At 34.0% G+C, this 17,097-nt stretch overlaps 4 protein-coding genes across 4 annotated transcripts; 3 read left to right on the top strand and 1 right to left on the bottom strand.

Moving 5' to 3' along the window:
- The first annotated feature begins 16 nt into the window (after positions 1 to 16).
- Positions 17 to 664, top strand: LOC148284880 (translation machinery-associated protein 16 homolog). Its single transcript, XM_088233723.1, has one exon. The coding sequence runs from the start codon at positions 138 to 140 to the stop codon at positions 627 to 629; it is 492 nt and encodes a 163-aa protein (XP_088089849.1). The 5' UTR covers positions 17 to 137; the 3' UTR covers positions 630 to 664.
- A 3,688-nt stretch (positions 665 to 4,352) lies between these two features.
- LOC148284879 (zinc finger protein 593 homolog) lies at positions 4,353 to 6,655 on the top strand. The gene is made up of 2 exons (XM_088233443.1): positions 4,353 to 4,554; positions 4,702 to 6,655. The coding sequence occupies exons 1-2, from the start codon at positions 4,443 to 4,445 to the stop codon at positions 5,040 to 5,042; spliced, it is 453 nt and encodes a 150-aa protein (XP_088089569.1). The 5' UTR covers positions 4,353 to 4,442; the 3' UTR covers positions 5,043 to 6,655.
- On the top strand, positions 5,079 to 6,655 carry Slimp (Seryl-tRNA synthetase-like insect mitochondrial protein). Its single transcript, XM_088233430.1, has one exon. It carries the CDS (start codon positions 5,079 to 5,081, stop codon positions 6,447 to 6,449), a length of 1,371 nt encoding a protein of 456 aa, XP_088089556.1. The 3' UTR covers positions 6,450 to 6,655.
- Positions 6,656 to 9,796: 3,141 nt separating this feature from the next.
- Positions 9,797 to 16,765, bottom strand: Tango2 (transport and golgi organization 2). Its single transcript, XM_088233630.1, has 6 exons — positions 16,390 to 16,765; positions 14,994 to 15,110; positions 13,580 to 13,700; positions 12,863 to 13,090; positions 10,624 to 10,722; positions 9,797 to 10,001 (listed from the first exon to the last, which is right to left on the bottom strand). The coding sequence occupies exons 1-6, from the start codon at positions 16,526 to 16,528 to the stop codon at positions 9,890 to 9,892; spliced, it is 816 nt and encodes a 271-aa protein (XP_088089756.1). The 5' UTR covers positions 16,529 to 16,765; the 3' UTR covers positions 9,797 to 9,889.
- Positions 16,766 to 17,097: the final 332 nt, after the last annotated feature.

The raw sequence follows: 17,097 nt of genomic DNA, 5'->3' as shown, positions 1-17,097 counted from the left end.
TAATTTATCTGTCATTAGTGTCACCTGTCACACGTGGTTGCAAATTTCAAAACGAATTAACTTGTATTGTGCCAAAAAAGTTATATTTATTAACAAAACCGTTGTATTATTACTGTATAATTATATTATTTTAAATAATGCCTAATTTAAATAAAGAAATATCAAAGTGTAAACATCCGAACAGTAGAAAAACGAAAGCTCTCACTAAAAAATCGAAAAAGTTATCTAACAAAGATGAAGCGAAGTTAGGTCAACTTATAAAACAAAACATCGAGGGAGAAAAGGTGCAGTGGTTTAAAGAAAATTTGCCAGTTTGTAATGAATCCGTGTACAGCAAAGAGCAAATATTTAGCGCCATCGTTCAGTACATTGGGAGGTTTGACGAAGAATTGAGCCAAATAGAAATAAAGAATTCTATCGGCGACAGGAAGAAGAGGCAACACGCGAGCAGGGAGGCCGCCATCAACATGACCAAGCAGCGGGAACAAGAGGAGTTTGAAACCTGCGGCTTGGAGATACCCGATCTTCTGAACAGTTCACAAGTACAACTCCTCAAGCGGTGGAACAGCGAGCTCCGCTTTTTGACAAATTTTAAATTGAAACGTTTCTCAAAAAAGATGTTAACTTAGCATTAAACAATTTAAATAAACAAAACAAAAACTACCGTTTGATTTTCTATTTATCTGACTGCATTTGTACCTTATTCTTTACAGAGACCCCTTCACCATAACGTCAATTCCCGCATACACTCTCATTTCTTCTACATCTGCTTCTTTTGGTGCATAGGGCACTGCAAGTCGTGATTGATTAGAAACTATCCGTGGTTATACCTTTCAGACATCATACTGGGAACGCTCGGCTACAGTAGTTTGGAGAAAAGAAGGAATGCATATATGTGTGTATTTTTCCACTTAATACAAACTGCTCGACAAATGTATAGCTTGTGTTATTTTTTAGTTCTTTCATTGTGCGTTTTGTAATATAAATAATATAAATGTACATAAATTAATCATAAACACAAATATGTAGTGTTGAAAACTGTCTGAACATTTTGTTAATTATCTCTGATATTAAGTCTTCTTTGTTTAATAGGTGCGAAGGTTTTCACGGTCACTGTTATCAATATGTTTCTTTTGTGGGTGATACTGTGTGTGTTGGATTTGTTCCGACGTTTCGGCTACCATTGTAGGAGCCATCTTCACTCAGTTTACCCTTTCAGATGGCTCCTGTAATGGTAGCCGAAACGTTGGAACAAATCCAACACACACGGTATCACCCAAAAAATAAAAATCTTTGTTTATTCTCAAATGTAAAAATATTTTCAAAAAAGTATATTGTTAAGTGTCCTCGGCACGGGTAACCCCAGTGAGGTCACATTAATTTTATTATCAATCGTAGTTTATAGTGGATAAAAATATTGATAAATAAATACGCGGTATTACGATCAACTGAAGTGTGATAGAGAGTATTTTTCTGTATGTTCCTAATGACTATCTTAGAAATCGGTGGCCTACGCTGTTGTGTCTTCCCGCTTGCAGAACCATCTCGCCAATGGTAAAGCCAGTAGGAAGAACAATGTCTTTACTCAAGTGTATCTCTTCGCCTGTAGATACCTTTTTTTTCCGAAGCATTTTACTAACTAATATGTTTCCCAGCCTGAGGGGCCACTGAGTCTATGCTGGTCTACCTGCGGTGTGCGATTGCAAAACTGAAGTTGAATATTTCAAACTTATCACATTCAGAGGGAAAAACGTAGACTAAAAACCCTATTCGAACTGTTGGTATTGACATTTTTGATGTTACTATGAATATGAAAGAAAGTTCAGAGAAGATATAGCTTCCTTTTACTATAATTACTGTTTTTTATTTTGATAAATCAGCAGATAGTATTCAAAAACTCACCCTAGTTGGACCCTGTAGATTGTAATAAAACAATAAATGTTTTTCATATTATAAAATCTTTTCTTGAAGTACACCGCCAACACATGTTTCAATAATTTGTCTCGCTCTGTTCAATGGAAATATTGCATATTGTATCTTTTTATCTTATTTTTAAATGTACCTACACTTAAGATAATATTTAGTTTTATATAAATTATCCTTGCACTGGATAATATATTCACCAGTCTGAAGATGCCCATTAGAGGATGAAAGCACTAATTGGTCAAATAAATAAACTGTACCAAGTATTTTTTAATTAATAAGTTATATCTTATATGTAAATATTTAAAAGTTATTACATTACTACAATTACTGGGTATTTTTATGTAACTACATTTCTTGTGTCAAATATGCCATAAAATATGTATTTTGTTATGTAAATAAACGTATCTTATAAACAAATTGAAATTGAAAATTAATCCACCAATGTTAGGGTGCACTTGTAGTAAATAAAATACAGAATCAGAACAAATAAACCAGCATTATTTACACATTTAAGGTTTTAAAAAGTAAAAATTAAATAGAATACAATAAACAATATTTCGAGTTTGTCCAAATTTTTGTAGACAAGGACTGGATTCAACTCCCTGGGGAGCTGTTAATATTAACACATTACAACAGAGATGAAGAAAATTTTAGAGAAGGTAATATAGAATAGGCATCTACCGCATAAATAAAGGTTTCAACTCTTTAACTTCACAAACATCAACAGATGAAAGAATTAAAGGAAAATAGATGCTCAGATATGGGTGGAATGGTGGATGATACACAGAGTATAAAGTGGCCACTTAAACCAACCAATGACAGGTCATAAGCCCTGTAGATGCTTAGACTTCTTTATTACCTTCTCTAAAATGTTCTTCATCTCTGTTGTAATATGTTAATCATGATATTTTTTTTAGATAAGATAAATGAAGAAAAGAGAAGAATGTAAGATAATCAGTGTTACACTTCAGGTAGTCCAGGGACTATGAAATATTCTATCCTGCAACAGTACTTGTCGGCCTCGTGATGTAGTGGTCAGTGGGTTTGCCAGAGGTTTCGGGTTCGATTCTCAACACAGTTGATATGAAATATTTATTTTATAAGGTGTATTTATACTAAAATCTTTCACATGGTCCCTGGACCGGCTCTTAAAGCGTAAGACTGGTCATCTTACATTTATGTAAGAAAAATGATCAAGATACACAGCCATTGGTATACCAATGCAGTGCCCTATGCACCATTACGTGCGGAAAGGGAATGAAGAAGAAGAAGGTAATGACATTTTCAAATAAATTACCTACTTTAAAATCTATAAAAATACTTACATTTTTTATTTTTTTATTGAATATTTTTTTTTTTACAAAATACATTTTTGAAATACAAAATAGGTGTTTCTACCTCTCTAATAAAGTAGATACTTGTGTTTAGAGAGGGAGTTCGTTTCACATTTTTTAATTTTTTTTTATAAACAAAGTAAATTAAAACAAAGTAAATTAAAAATAAACAAGGTAAATTAAAAATAAACATTCTTTGATATGGAGTCTAGGAAGGGGTGAGTCTTAAATGTTTTTTAATTTTAGTTTTAAAAGTTTGATATTTTTTTATAGATTTTAAGTTTTCCGGAAGTTTATTAAAGTTTTTTTTACCTATGTACGTATAATGGTTTAACGCTGCTGTTGTTTTACATCTGTGCAAAATTAAATTATTAGAAAATCTAGAGTACATTGAAACCATTTTTGCAAAGTAACGTAAAACAAAACACGTACCTACTGAATTGTCATATAAAAAGGGTTCTGGAGAACAGGCATTTGTGGTCTCTATGCGAAAAAAAATATGTATCAAATGAGTATCTATATAAGGTATGATTTAAGAAATCAGCCAGTAAGCCATGGTGCTTTCGAGCTCAGAGTGACCTGCAAATGCATCGTAGTGTGTGATCAATAGATATAAATACTCACAGTTAATAGGAGGCACTCGTTTCATCTCTAAAATGGAACGTAGACATGAATGTTCATGCATAAAATTAATGTCTTAGACATTCAAATTGTGGCGTGTAAAGACAAGGTAGCCTTTTTTCTTTTAATATGTCTGGTGCGGCCCTGGGAACTTAATGTCCGTGCCTTTTCCGCTCCAAGTTCTGGTTTCTCTTTTATAGGGCAACTAGACTGCAAATATAAATTTCTATAATTAGCAATTATTTTTGACTAATTGAAAATAGCAACATAAAAATATTTATTTGGGCATTTAATAAGAACATAAATTAAACTCAAGAGGAAGGATGTATGTTTTTTCTCTTGCAATAAACTAACACTCCCTCTAAAGATGTAGAGGCAGTGCTGAAAAAACACATTTCTGTCGTTTTGAGAAAAAAAAAATAGTATGTAGGAATTAGTAGAGTTGCTGCCAAGTAAATGTAGTGATTAGCCATAAAAATATTGTCTATGAAACATATGGGCGAATATGCCAAATATGTAAATCTCTGGATAAATTAAAACAAGAATAAATACAAAATCGAAATGACATATAAACGCAAGAAGTACCATCACGGCGATACTCATTTAAAGAAACGATGGAGATTGAGTAATAGAAAAAAAGATCTCGATGAGATTGATGTCGATATCAAAGAAGGTACTAATTTTATTTTTATATTATTCGATAGATGATCATTCCGCGTTCGCGAAGCACGCTCGAATTTAACCTACAAATGTTTCCTTAACCTGTCATCGGTTATGGCTATTACGTATTCCAGGTGTTAACTGATCGATTCTTTTACAGAAAACGCCGATGCTTTATTGAATCAAGATATTGATTTGGACAAGGCTGGTTCCGCCCAGTTTTACTGCCTCCATTGCGCTCGTTATTTTATCGACAATCAAGCCCTAAGCGAGCATTTCAGAACTAAAGTCCACAAGAGACGACTGAAGGCGCTGGAATTAGAACCTTACAGTATAGAGGAATCAGAAAGAGCAGCGGGTTTTGGAAGTTTCAAGGCTCCTCTCAAAAGGAAAATCGAAACCCAACCTCGCAAATCAAGCGGCAAAAAAGAAGAAGAAGAGGGTGAAGGTGATGGTGACGTTAATATGAGCGAAAGTAAGAAAAAGAAAGTGTCGCCGTAAATTAAAAATATAAATCAAAGTGTGTTTGTGTGTAAAATGGCCGCCCTTTTAAATAATATCAAGTCAGTTGTTTCCACTCTGAGACTCGTCCAGTTCAAATCAACTTATAGTTCGTCCCTGTTTATAAATGGTGAGAAGCTAGTGGACATTTGTCCCACTGTCATTCCGCATATTGATTTTGAAGAAAAGTTAAGCAACATCGATTCCTTGCGAGATATTGTTTCGAAGCGTGATTCAAAAATTGATGTACTTCTAGTTAAGGATGTTTGGGATTTCTTTTTCAAAGTGAGAAAAAGTTATAATGAACTCGCTCAAAGAAAAACTGAGCTAATAAACAAGGTGCGAGAGTTAAATTCTAATGCTGACATCAGTAAAGATGAAATTGAAAAAACTGAAATTCATTTACGTGTTGTTCGACAGGATTTTAAAACGTTAAGGTCCGCATTCTGGTCTATAGAAGAAAAAGCCATGCTACACGCCCTCGCATTCCCTAATTGTATTCACGACAGAACCCCGTCTTCCGAAACACATGAAATATACACTTTTAAAGACAAACATGTTCCGAATGACATTCAAAACCACATAGACATCGGTATCAATAGCGATTTGTTAAAGTTCACCACTCCGCAAAGCTACTACCTCAAGGGTGATGCGGCCATCTTCGAACTATGTGGGAAATTTTACTTCAGTGAGAGTTTACGAGCCGCAGGATTCAAGCAGTTTTCGAACCCGGATTTTACTAAAAGCGTCATCGTAGAAGGGTGCGGTGTAAACCACACGAACCCGGATGAAGTGTATATTTTACACCAGTGTGAAGATGGAAAAGTTGGCGAGAATAGTCGTCTACATTTAACGGGTGGAGGGTCCTTATTATCTTTCGCCGCGTACCACGCTAAACACGTCGTCTTTCCGACAGTTTTTCCTTTGAAATACTTCGCATCGGGACGCCAGTACACACCTGTTTCCAGATCTACAAATCTCGGTCTGTTTAAAGTGAGCCAATCATCCGTGGTTCAATTGTTTATCGCAGTCAAAGATTCCGCCGAAGATCTTGATAGAGAATTGTCCCGAGCGACTGATGTTATAACGGACATTTACAAAAACATCGGGTATCATTTCAAAGTTTGTTATCTTCCAGCGAGACAGTTAGAATCCTGGGAGAGCCTCCGCGTCAGTTTCCAAATGTTTTCTCCATCTTCAAACACGTATATCGAAGTTGGAAACTTGAGGGTAAGTGACGACTACATAAGCAAGAGATTGCATTTCAGCTACAAGGAAGGAACTAAAAAGTTTCCTAAACTTATATCGGGAACCGTGTTGAGTGTTCCCAAGTTACTCGGATGTATCTTGGAGCATGACTCGGGACAAGCATTCCGTATACCGCCAGCGTTGAGAAAAGCCCTTTAAATTTAGTATTCTTAATAGAAAGCCACATTATTCCAGAAACTATGTTGTATAGTTTAATTTCCCTGTATATAATATGGATGTATTCATTATAATAAAAAAAAAGAGTTTTATTAAATCATTGTGTTATTTTATTCCTTGTCACATTTAAACTTTTGTTGGACTTAAGGACCATGACACCAGTTGGCAACGCTAGTTATTTTATGTACTTACACAGACCCACATCCGCCTTATATTTTTCAATTCAATTTTACATGCGTCCAGTTCAAAATATTTTTTCGATCTGGCAAATAAATAAATATTTTGTAGAATCATTTCAGAGCGCTGCCGTTATCAGTGTCAAAACTCGGAGACAGGTGGCTCCAGCATTCTGAAATATTCCCAGTTAGTATTGCAGTAAAAATTTATAGTATTCTTTATCTGGTATTGACAAAATTAAAATCCAGAGGTTGTCCGAAGGAACTTTTTGGGATCATCCGGAGCTACCTTAGTGATAGATCCATCTCTGTAGTCCACGGATCCATAACCGTGTGTAGAACGACGACCATGGGTTGTCCACAGGGTTCTATCCTGGGGCCATCACTATGGAACATACTATTTGATGACTTGCTGCGTTTACCTTTTCCGGCAGGCAGCGATATGGTGGCTTACGCAGACGACGCTCTTCTTCTCTTGTCAGGAGACAGTAGAAGGGAGTTGGAAATTAGGGGGTGTGAGGCACTTAAACTAATTTTAGAATGGGGAAATAGGAACAGACTAACATTCTCACCGCAAAAGACTATGGGGCTCATGGTGAAGGGTATCTCTGACAGAGGAAGAAAACCCACAATCAGGATGGGTGGGCGGGGAATACGATTTTTCCAAGATGTAAGGTACTTGGGTGTCCTTTTGGATACCCAAGGATCGTTTTTGGCTCATGCCAAAATGATATCCTCAAAGGCGTCTTCGCTTTTTATGAAAGTACGAAGGGTGAGCCGAGCAACGTGGGGAATAAAAAGTAATGGGGTCCGACTAATATACCGAGGAACTTATGTCGCACAATTAACATATGCTGCTAAAGTTTGGGCTCATCGTGCATCCTCTGGTGGCGTCTACAGGACCCTCCTGAGTGGCCAAAGAGCCCCTCTAATTGCACTCACGGGTGCTTATAGAACTGTGTCCACAGCCGCTTTACCTGTCCTGGCCGGGGAACTTCCGGCAGACTTAGAGGTAATGGAATCTGTTGCGGTGAAACTACTAAAAAAAGGTGAGTTGGTTACATATTTTGACATCAGTGTTCAACACCGAGAGGGTAGTAGATTAAAACCATTGACAAAAAGAATAACAGAAAAAACTATTGACGAGTGGCAAATTAGGTGGGATGCATCTCTGACGGGGCGCTGGACGCATACATTTTTTCCGGACATACGAAAAAGACTAAGCCTTAAGAAAATTAACTTGGATCACTGTGTTGTCCAGATGTTGTCTGGACATGGTGAGTTTAGGTCAAAACTATATGACCTCGCACTAGTAAGAGATCCTGAATGTACTTGCGGGGAGCCCCGTCAGACGGCTGAACATATCCTATGGCATTGCCCGATTTTAGATACTGAAAGGGAAAACATGCTAAACGGCTTGACAGAGGTGACGAGGCCGATGTGGAATCCAAGCTTATTGGCTAATCCAACTAACGTCAAAGCATTTTTTCATTTTGTGAGCGAATGGGTAGAAAAATGGGAGGAACTGGGTAAAGGCCTACCATGAGTACTAAATCAGTTTAAGATAAAAGGATGCATACTTGGGTACTAGCATTGGTTGTCTGAACTGAACTCTTGTCCGTCTGTGTTGTTTTTGTCCCATAGAAGGGAAATGGTAAATTACAAATTTAAATAGTAGACTAACTCAAGAGAACCACGCGCCGACCATGCTCTAGGACCCGTTTCGTCTGCTTTAAGGTCTGTGAGATTGTTAGGACGATTAAGGTCTTTGCATAGGATTGTTTCTACTGTTGGTATTAGGAAAATGGTTTTTGCGAGGAAATCAGTACTATGAAGAAAAGTAATTTCGCCTGAGTTCGATAGGGATCGTGTTAGGATCTGTGTTAGGATTTTGCCGGTAGTGTCTTGATGATTTGATGTTCCACTGTGATTTGTTATAGATACGTATTGTTTTTCTTCTGTTGATTGAGTGCATGTTGTATAGGGCAAATTATTCTAATGTTTCCTATATGTATTTGGGTTTCGTGTCGTTTGATTGATTTGTTTGTGTTACTACGTTCTTCTTCCTTTCCGATGCGGGATCTGGAGCGTACGGCCGCGGTCTCAATTTAGAACTAACACTGTATTCCTCCACTGTAATACTGGGAAATTAGAAAAGGGTGATTGTGCTGACCATGTGTATTTGATTGATCACAAACTGACAAAACTGCAGTGAGGGGTACAATGAAAGTTTTTAAAGTTTATTTGTTTTGTTATTTTCGCGGTTTGATTGTAAAGAAATATTAAATTTTCGCTTAATTAGTTTAAAAAAAAAAAAAAATTGATATTGATATGCGAAACTGAAGAAAGACTCAAGTCTTTATGAACAGTTTCGGGAAAGGGGTGGATGCTTTCATTGTATTTTTATCTTATAAGATTATGCAAGGATTTTTTAATCAAATGTCCTTAACAGGCACACAGAGCGTGGACAATAAAGGCATTTTTGCATGTTTTTTTTACATAAAAACCGGCATTTATTTCTCATGGAATTATAAAAATTTCAATTTAGGTTTCTTCCTAGATATTTACCCGACAATCCATTTAGAATTAACAGTTCAATCGCCAGTAATATTGCTTCTGTTGGAATGATGCAAAATGATGTTACTAATATCTGACCCTTAATGCTGGAATTTTTAAATAAAATAATATAATAATGACAAATACTGGATGAGAAAATATTACTTCAATTTTTATTTAAATTTTCAAACAATTGCCAAAACATAATTTTTTATTTTATTTACTATTGTTACCTTCATGGTAGATTATTATGAATATTGCGTATCAATCTATAGTATTACTTCATACACATTACTGATGTTTGACATGTTTGAAATCACATACAATTACAAGTCATTACTTGTCCTGAATTTGTGATTTATCAACCCAAAGCCAACAGACACAAATAAATCATTCAGCGGTGTAAATGCGAGATATTATTTTTGTTTCTGCCCAATGTACGTTATTATATTGGAAGGCATTAAAAAAATTGCGTATATTTGTCCTAGCCTGAAATGAATGTGTATCTTTCATTTAAATTATTTATTGACAATTCTTGGATCTAATTTAATGTAAACGTGTATCTAATTTAATCTTATTCTAAGTAAAAACACAATATTGTAAACAACATAAATTTATTGCAATATTTAACATTTAGATTGACAGCCTTGTACCCGTTTTAAATTAAGTAGATTTTGGGAAATACCAATATTAAACAGTTGTTTCTATATGTGTTTCGGCCCATTCTTCTTTTCCGAGTTCCATCGTCCATTCGTAGAAATCTAATTTGCCCCCCGCGTCCACTAAAATTATTGTATGAGTTCTGAAAATGAAAGTGCAAATAATTGATTGAATAAGCATTCAATTTCAGTTCAACACATATAATAAATAGTTATGATGTAAATATCGAACCAAAATGACATGGTATATGGAAGATACTAGTGATGTATCGATAAGTGGCGCAAAATGGCTTCCACATTATGAGAGGAAATTAATATGCAATTTTTTGGCTGATATTATTGGGGAAAATGAAGAGGTAGGCAAAGAGGCAGGAACGCCACCCAATCTAACTTTACATACAGACTTTGCTTACTCTACGCCCATGCATCTTCTCATGTGTGCATTTTTAATTGAATTTAGTTGAGTATAAAAAATTGATAAATGTTTTTATTTATTGGCAATCTGTTAAAAGAATCACCGTCAAGTCAATCAAGGAGAAAATATATTAAAACACCTAACAATAGTTATTATAGAAATAAATGACGAGTGATACTTAAATCCATAAATTTGGAATAATCTTTTGAATCTTTTAATACAAAATCAGCAGTAAGGATAAAGTTATGAAACCGGTCACAATGTTTTAACAAAAGTTAGTTTACAAATTTAGAGCTGGCTTGTTCAGAAAGTTACTTATTTTTGTGGCATTGTGAGACATGTTTATTTACCTGGTACCATAAGATATTTGTGGAATGTCGACAAAGATGGCTGCCAAGGCTTTCGAAGCGTGCGGTTTTCTTCTCTCGAGTTCTTCATCTGGGAGATGTCTGCAATTTTAATATTCAAATTTATATTATAAATATGAATATATTATTATTATTATATTATTAATATTCAAACCAGATCCTTGAAATAGAGAAGTTTCAAAGGCGATTTTTGCGCTACTTATATCTTAATCCATCATTATTTCTAGCAGAGATGCTGGATCACAACACCCTCAAATCTCGTCGTTCTTAGGGAAACATTTCTATAAGCTTATTTCTGGAAGTACATATTTTAATCCAAATATACCGAAAGAGATCGTTTATATGTTCCCAATAACTTTACTAGAGCGGGATCTCATGCACTGTTTTACGCACCTAGAAGCCGTACGAATGTCAGGATTTGCCAATTAATGAGGCAATTTGCTTGCTGAATATGGCTTCTGTAGATAATCTGGACATATTTTTCTATAAATATCGGCAGTTTAGCAGCTATCTGCTTTCTATTAATTAACTCGTCATTCGCAATGTTATTCTACCTGATATTTACAGTCTGCATTACATAATGGCTTAAACAACCCATAAAGTAATGCAGATTTCAATTCAAATAAATCAATTTAATTGATAGATTACAGGTAATAATAGGTAATACACAGGTAAAAATCAATACACATAGATATGAAATCCAAGAAATATTTTTTCCTAATTGGTCTGGGTGTTGTGATGTATTTTTCAGATTCTTTTCATATCCTCTTCCCCGCCTGCTAACAAGCCTCTTAAATAGAGGCTTATTGAGGTATTTCTATAAAAAAAATAATTCCATTCCATATTTCTTCATTAGATGTTGATTTTTGTAATGCTAAAAAGCCTAAACCTTTCACAGCATTATGTCTTACGGTACACTGCTGTGGAAAAATGCTGCAGATACTGGCTCTGTTTTTGTGCTGCAGAAGAGGGCTGTTCGAGCAATATACAACATGAACCCCAAAGAGTTACTTAGAGATAAGTTCAAAGATATTAACATATTGACAATATATTTACAAACATCTAATGCACGTTCACAAACATATTGGTGACTTTGAGCGGAACAGAGATTTCCATAAGTTTAACACAAGAAATAAAGATAAAACTAGCTGTGCCCACTAGTGGACTGCAAAATAATAATTATTATTTTGCCTCAAACACAAGGTACCTCTTGAAATGCAGGCTTTGCCAACGAAGAATTTTAAAGATTTTGTTAAGCATGGGCTGTGTTAAGTTTTTCTTTAATAGTTCTTAATTTAAATTCTTATGGATTTTGTGAGTGCCACACCAGAGTATTGTTACTCTGGTGGGTACTAATAGCATAGTATATTGTCGTTGCACATCAAATATGGGCCATTTGACTCTGAGCACATTCTAAGAAAATCATCAAAATGCGACTTTTTGGCATAGAAAAATTAATATTTTAAATAAATATATTACTTTATTGAAAAAAACTGTATTTTTCCTACTTCGTCCTTACACAGGAGTGTTATTTTCGGTTTAGTTTTTTTTTAAATTGTTTTTATCGATTTTCTCAGAATGTGCTCCGAGTCACATGGCCCATATTTAATGTACAACGACGATATAAAGATAGCACAAGGGCTATAATCTCTCTCTATTTCGTTTTTTCTCGAAGTCTGCGGTCGTCACGGAGCGCACTGTGCTTTAAAATAAATATTGTATACAGTCAACTATTATAAAGATCTTTTATTTAGTAGAGATCGACCGCCATATTTATTGAATTGCCTTCAACACCAGCACACATTTTTCCAGGCTGTTTGAAAAGAGCTACCATAGAGTCAAATAATATTTGCAGAACAAGACAGCCTGGCAATAGATTCATGTTTATTGATTTTAGTTAGTTGATTTTAATTGTGTTGATTTGAATTTATTAATTTGTTGAGTTTAATTTATTGATTGTAGAATTGTTTACTATATTTGTAATTTATTGACATTTAGAAGTAATTCAATGAATCCTATGTAAACAATATACTATTACTTTATTGGGGCGGGTGAAATTCATCTGACCGAAGTTTTCACCTACATACTAGGCAATGTCTAAATATTTTTTTCTTGATAAATCCCTAGGGAGTGAAATACAGTCCTTGTTCAAATGAAGTAAACATGAAATATTAATGAAAAATATAATAATAATGCGGCAGTAATATAAAATAGAACTCACTGTTCTTTGCTTTTCAGGAGTGACAGTAATTCATTAATCAGCATTTCTTTCGAACCGCTTTTGGAATTACAGCGATTGACAATCTCTTTGAACTTCTGTTTTCCCGCTAACACCTTTTTCAATGGCTGATCTGGAGAACTGTTACTGAAGCCGACTACGCCAGAATCATCATAAATTCGCATCAAATCATCGTGGTTGGAATAATGGTATACCGTACTTGACAAATCACTGAAACAAATAAATGAAGGGTTCACGGCAAGAATGGTCTCAAAAAGAAAAAGAAAAACCTTATTTGTAGGACACTATTTCAAGTATTTGATAAAATAAGTTTTTGATTGACATAATTTATATTTTTGCATAGAATTACTGGAAATAAGAAACAAAATATCTACATTATAGTTTTTTAAAACTCCCTTCTTGAACTGACAAAAATGAGTTCGTTGCAGCAATCGTGGCATTTTGACTGTTTTTCTTCTAGCAGTGACTATATTTATTTCCCACAATTTATTAGACAGGGAGCCAAATTTTTTTAGTTCTGAATATTCCATTTTATTGAACTTATTCGACATTATTATCTCAATTTTTTTTAAATGCAATGAGCAATAATTAGGTAATATTTTATTATATTATTAATTTTAACACCCTTTAAGGCTGTAGTCAGTACAGCCTTAAGTGCCTTTTACAAAAGATGTTTATTCACAAATAAATTTAACTTACTTAATTTGTATTGTGACTAAATTAAATGCTGTGTACTCTTGCCCATTATTATGAAACTCTTCCAAATATTCTTCAGTTGATTTATTTCCCAGTACAAAGTTGGTGACAATTGAACCTCTTCCTATAAAAATATATTGATTATGAATAAACAAATAAAATAAGTAATTATGTTAACATTTTATTTTTTGAATTTGGAACCAAGCCTGAAACATATTAAAACTTGCAGTTGAAAACTCTTGAGTTCCGAAAATGGTGCACAGGGCACTGCATTGGCGTACCAATCGCGAATATGTTGACCATTTTTGTTACATGGAGGTAAGATGATCAGTCTTACGCTTCAGGTGCCAGTGCAGGATCTATGAAATATTATAATGTAAAAACACCTTTTAAAATAAATATATAGCATGTCAACCACGCCGGGAATCAAATCTGAGACCTCTTGCATGGGAGGCAATCGGGCTGACCACGAGGCTCACCACGAGGCCGACCAGCATTTTTTTTATCAACCCTTAAATGCTACAGTTGCCATTGGGCAACATACCGTTCAAACATCAATAGTAAAAATGGATTGTCTCATTTGCCCAAACCAATATTGAATCAACTGCCCCACAAGTGTATAGCTTATGTTAGGTTTTTGTTCTTTCATTGTGCGTTTTGTAACATAAATAATATAGATGTACATAAATTAATTATAAACATAAATACGAAGTGTTTAAAACTGTCTGAACATTTTGTTAATTATCTCTGTTTATTAAGTTAGTCTTTTTTGTTTATTCTCAAATGTAAAAATATTTTTTAAAAGTATATTGTTAAGTGTCCTCGGCACGGGTAACCCCAGTGAGGTCACATTATTGTTATCATTAATTATAGTTTGTAAGAGAAACAATATGAATAAATAAATGCTAACTGTATTCAGTTGGCAACATACCATGTGTAATGGATAATTTTGTCCATATATGGTTATTTGACTACCGTTTTTTCTGGCCAAATAATGAAATTTCACAAAATTCCAAAAATATCTGGGAAACTCATCAAATCAAGTCCATCTACCTAAAGTGGAATAAAACTTCAAAAAATATATTATAGTCATTATTTATGTAAGAAGAATTTAATAATTTATTACCTTATATTTATTTGAATTTTATTTTTTAAATTTACTTACAAACGCACTGGTGCTGAATGGCAAAAAAACCCTTATTTCTGATAAAACGTACTTAAAAACAATATATATATATTTTTAATGTATGTTTCCTCTTTTTCAATGACGGAATACTTTACGTTACGATACGTTCAAGAAAACTTCCAAAGGAAAAAGGAATGGAAGTTGTGTTTTAGACCAATATCTCACTTTATTCTGATCGGAATTCTCTCGCTTCGACACTCTGGCACTAAACTTTCTGACGTAACGACTAACCTCGTGCATTGGCGGGAGTGTCCATTCCCGGGAGGTTGAGAAGTGCGGCGACGCGCTTGCGACAGGGACTTGCAGCCAGCCATGTGCCCCCCTCCCTTCCCGGCTCCATGTCCCTACCTACAATTAATTCATTGTCATTTAATAAAATAAATGTATAACATTTTTGTTTTTAACCACTTATTTTTCATTTTTGATTCAGTGATCATATGAAAGAAGACAACTTGTTATCAAAGAAATCAATGTATGTTTGTTGGCAGACCTAAGAATTCTGGGCATAGGGGAATGAAAACCATAGTTAGTTCTATGGTTATCGGTATGAAAGAGTAAGTTTTGTCTGAGGTTTCTAGTTGGTTATGTATAAATTACTAATATAAAAATTGTAAATATCGTTTTAAAAAAACAAAACAAAACACGACACTGGCTAGAACACCCCAGTAGTGGGGTGAAAAGAGCCACAAAAAAAGAAGAAGACAAATAAAATAAACACATTTTTTATTTTAGCACTAGGCAGCTCAAAAAGTAATCGAAAAATTTGGAATGCTTCTACTGTAAAATAGGTTTATTCACCCTTTCTACTAAACACCAATGATATATGATGATGAATAAAATTATGGAAAAATATTAACTCCTGGATACAAACCAAAACAGAGGTGAAGAACATTTCTGAAAAGAGGATATGGACATCTTGGCATTTACAGAGCTTATGCTCTGTCATTGCCTAGTTTAAGTTATCGTTTTTTATGCTGCGTAACATTCGCCATTTTGTCTAAGTTTGAGCATTCGCATTCCTTCAATTCTTCTATCCATTGTCTTATGAGAAGTAATGTGGATGTTAAAACAAAGCCAGAATGGTAAATGTTACACAGGGTCTAAAGTGATAACTTAGACCAACCAATCAATTGAATTTGCAGATATGCATAATAACAATATACAATAACAAGTCATAAGCCTTGTAAATGCCTAGACTTCCATATTTCTTTCTTAAAAAAATGTTATCCCTCTCTGTTGCAAAAATATAGAGTATTTATTAATTAATTTAACTACGTTTTCACTATGTTTTGTTACAAATCAGTAAGTATATATAATAAAAATAATTTTATTCAATCAATTGCAAATAATAGCCGAAACGTCGGAACAAATCCAACACACACGGTATCACCCAAAAAAGAAACATATCTATAACAGCGACCGTGAAAACCTTCGCAATTATTTAATATATTTAGTGTTATAAAAATGTTTGGGAAAAAAATCTCTTCTACAACAATGTCAATGGTGCCTAAAATAGATTTATTGTTTAGACTTTACACTCACTTTTTATATCATTTTAAAATAATAAAAAAAACAGTGACAAATCACGGAATTATAAAGTGAAGTAAAATAAAAGCAATGAACTTACCCCCTATAACAGATTCATCTTCTTGCCATGCGGCAGCCTTCTTCGCTGGCCTATTGAGATATTCATCCCTATTGCTAGCCAATATTAACCTATAACCACCGGCTGTGGGGCCCCCAGTATGAATAAATAAAATACACATCTTCAAAAGTAATTAATCAAAAATAATTACTATTTATTATTAAAATCACTCTCATTCGTACGGAAATAATCTCGAGTAATATTCTAGTCCAAGTTATACGCTGATAAACAAGTTAACCTTATCAACAATACTATCTTATGTTATCTAATATTTCGCAAGTAAAAGGATAAACAATAATAAAAATATAGCTGTCAAAGTCAAAGTGACAGCTTATCTTTTTTTTATCTATGAAAAACCACAGAAAAATAAAGTATAGCATGCACAATACTGAACAAAAAGTTTTTACCAGTTTCAAAGTTTGAAAAATCTATTTCTTTATAAAATGTTATAAGAAACCGGAAATCTATCAAAATACTTCATCATTGGTTGATTAAGGACAACTTGTGAAGTCATTTGAAGTAGTTAATTTTTATGATTTTTTTCATACATTTTAGCGAAACTTAGCCATACAATGAAAACCTTCAGCCCGATAGGAAATTGGATATAACAAATGTTTTCTTACGCGCGGTAAAAATTAGAGCATTAAATTGTACGGCAAAGTTTCTTGAAGATGTACAAAAAAAATTTTT

Source organism: Micrasema longulum, unplaced genomic scaffold (assembly GCF_059751315.1).
Source record: "Micrasema longulum isolate JH-2025_06_02 unplaced genomic scaffold, ASM5975131v1 h1tg000082l, whole genome shotgun sequence".
Classification (NCBI taxonomy): Eukaryota; Metazoa; Arthropoda; class Insecta; order Trichoptera; family Brachycentridae; genus Micrasema; species Micrasema longulum.
The sequence above is the reverse complement of the archived record's forward strand: the minus strand, read 5'-3'. Positions and strand labels throughout refer to the sequence as shown.

Coding starts and splice junctions, on each gene's coding strand:
- Tango2 (XM_088233630.1), bottom strand. CDS start 16,528: ATGTGTATTTTATTTATTCATACTGGGGGCCCCACAGCCGGTGGTTAT. Junction 10,723..12,862: donor CTCCTGAAAAGCAAAGAACA/GTGAGTTCTATT, acceptor TTAAAATTGCAG/ACATCTCCCAGATGAAGAAC. Junction 10,002..10,623: donor CAAATATCTTATGGTACCAG/GTAAATAAACAT, acceptor TTTCATTTTCAG/AACTCATACAATAATTTTAG.
- LOC148284879 (XM_088233443.1), top strand. CDS start 4,443: ATGACATATAAACGCAAGAAGTACCATCACGGCGATACTCATTTAAAG. Junction 4,555..4,701: donor TGATGTCGATATCAAAGAAG/GTACTAATTTTA, acceptor ATTCTTTTACAG/AAAACGCCGATGCTTTATTG.
- Slimp (XM_088233430.1), top strand. CDS start 5,079: ATGGCCGCCCTTTTAAATAATATCAAGTCAGTTGTTTCCACTCTGAGA.
- LOC148284880 (XM_088233723.1), top strand. CDS start 138: ATGCCTAATTTAAATAAAGAAATATCAAAGTGTAAACATCCGAACAGT.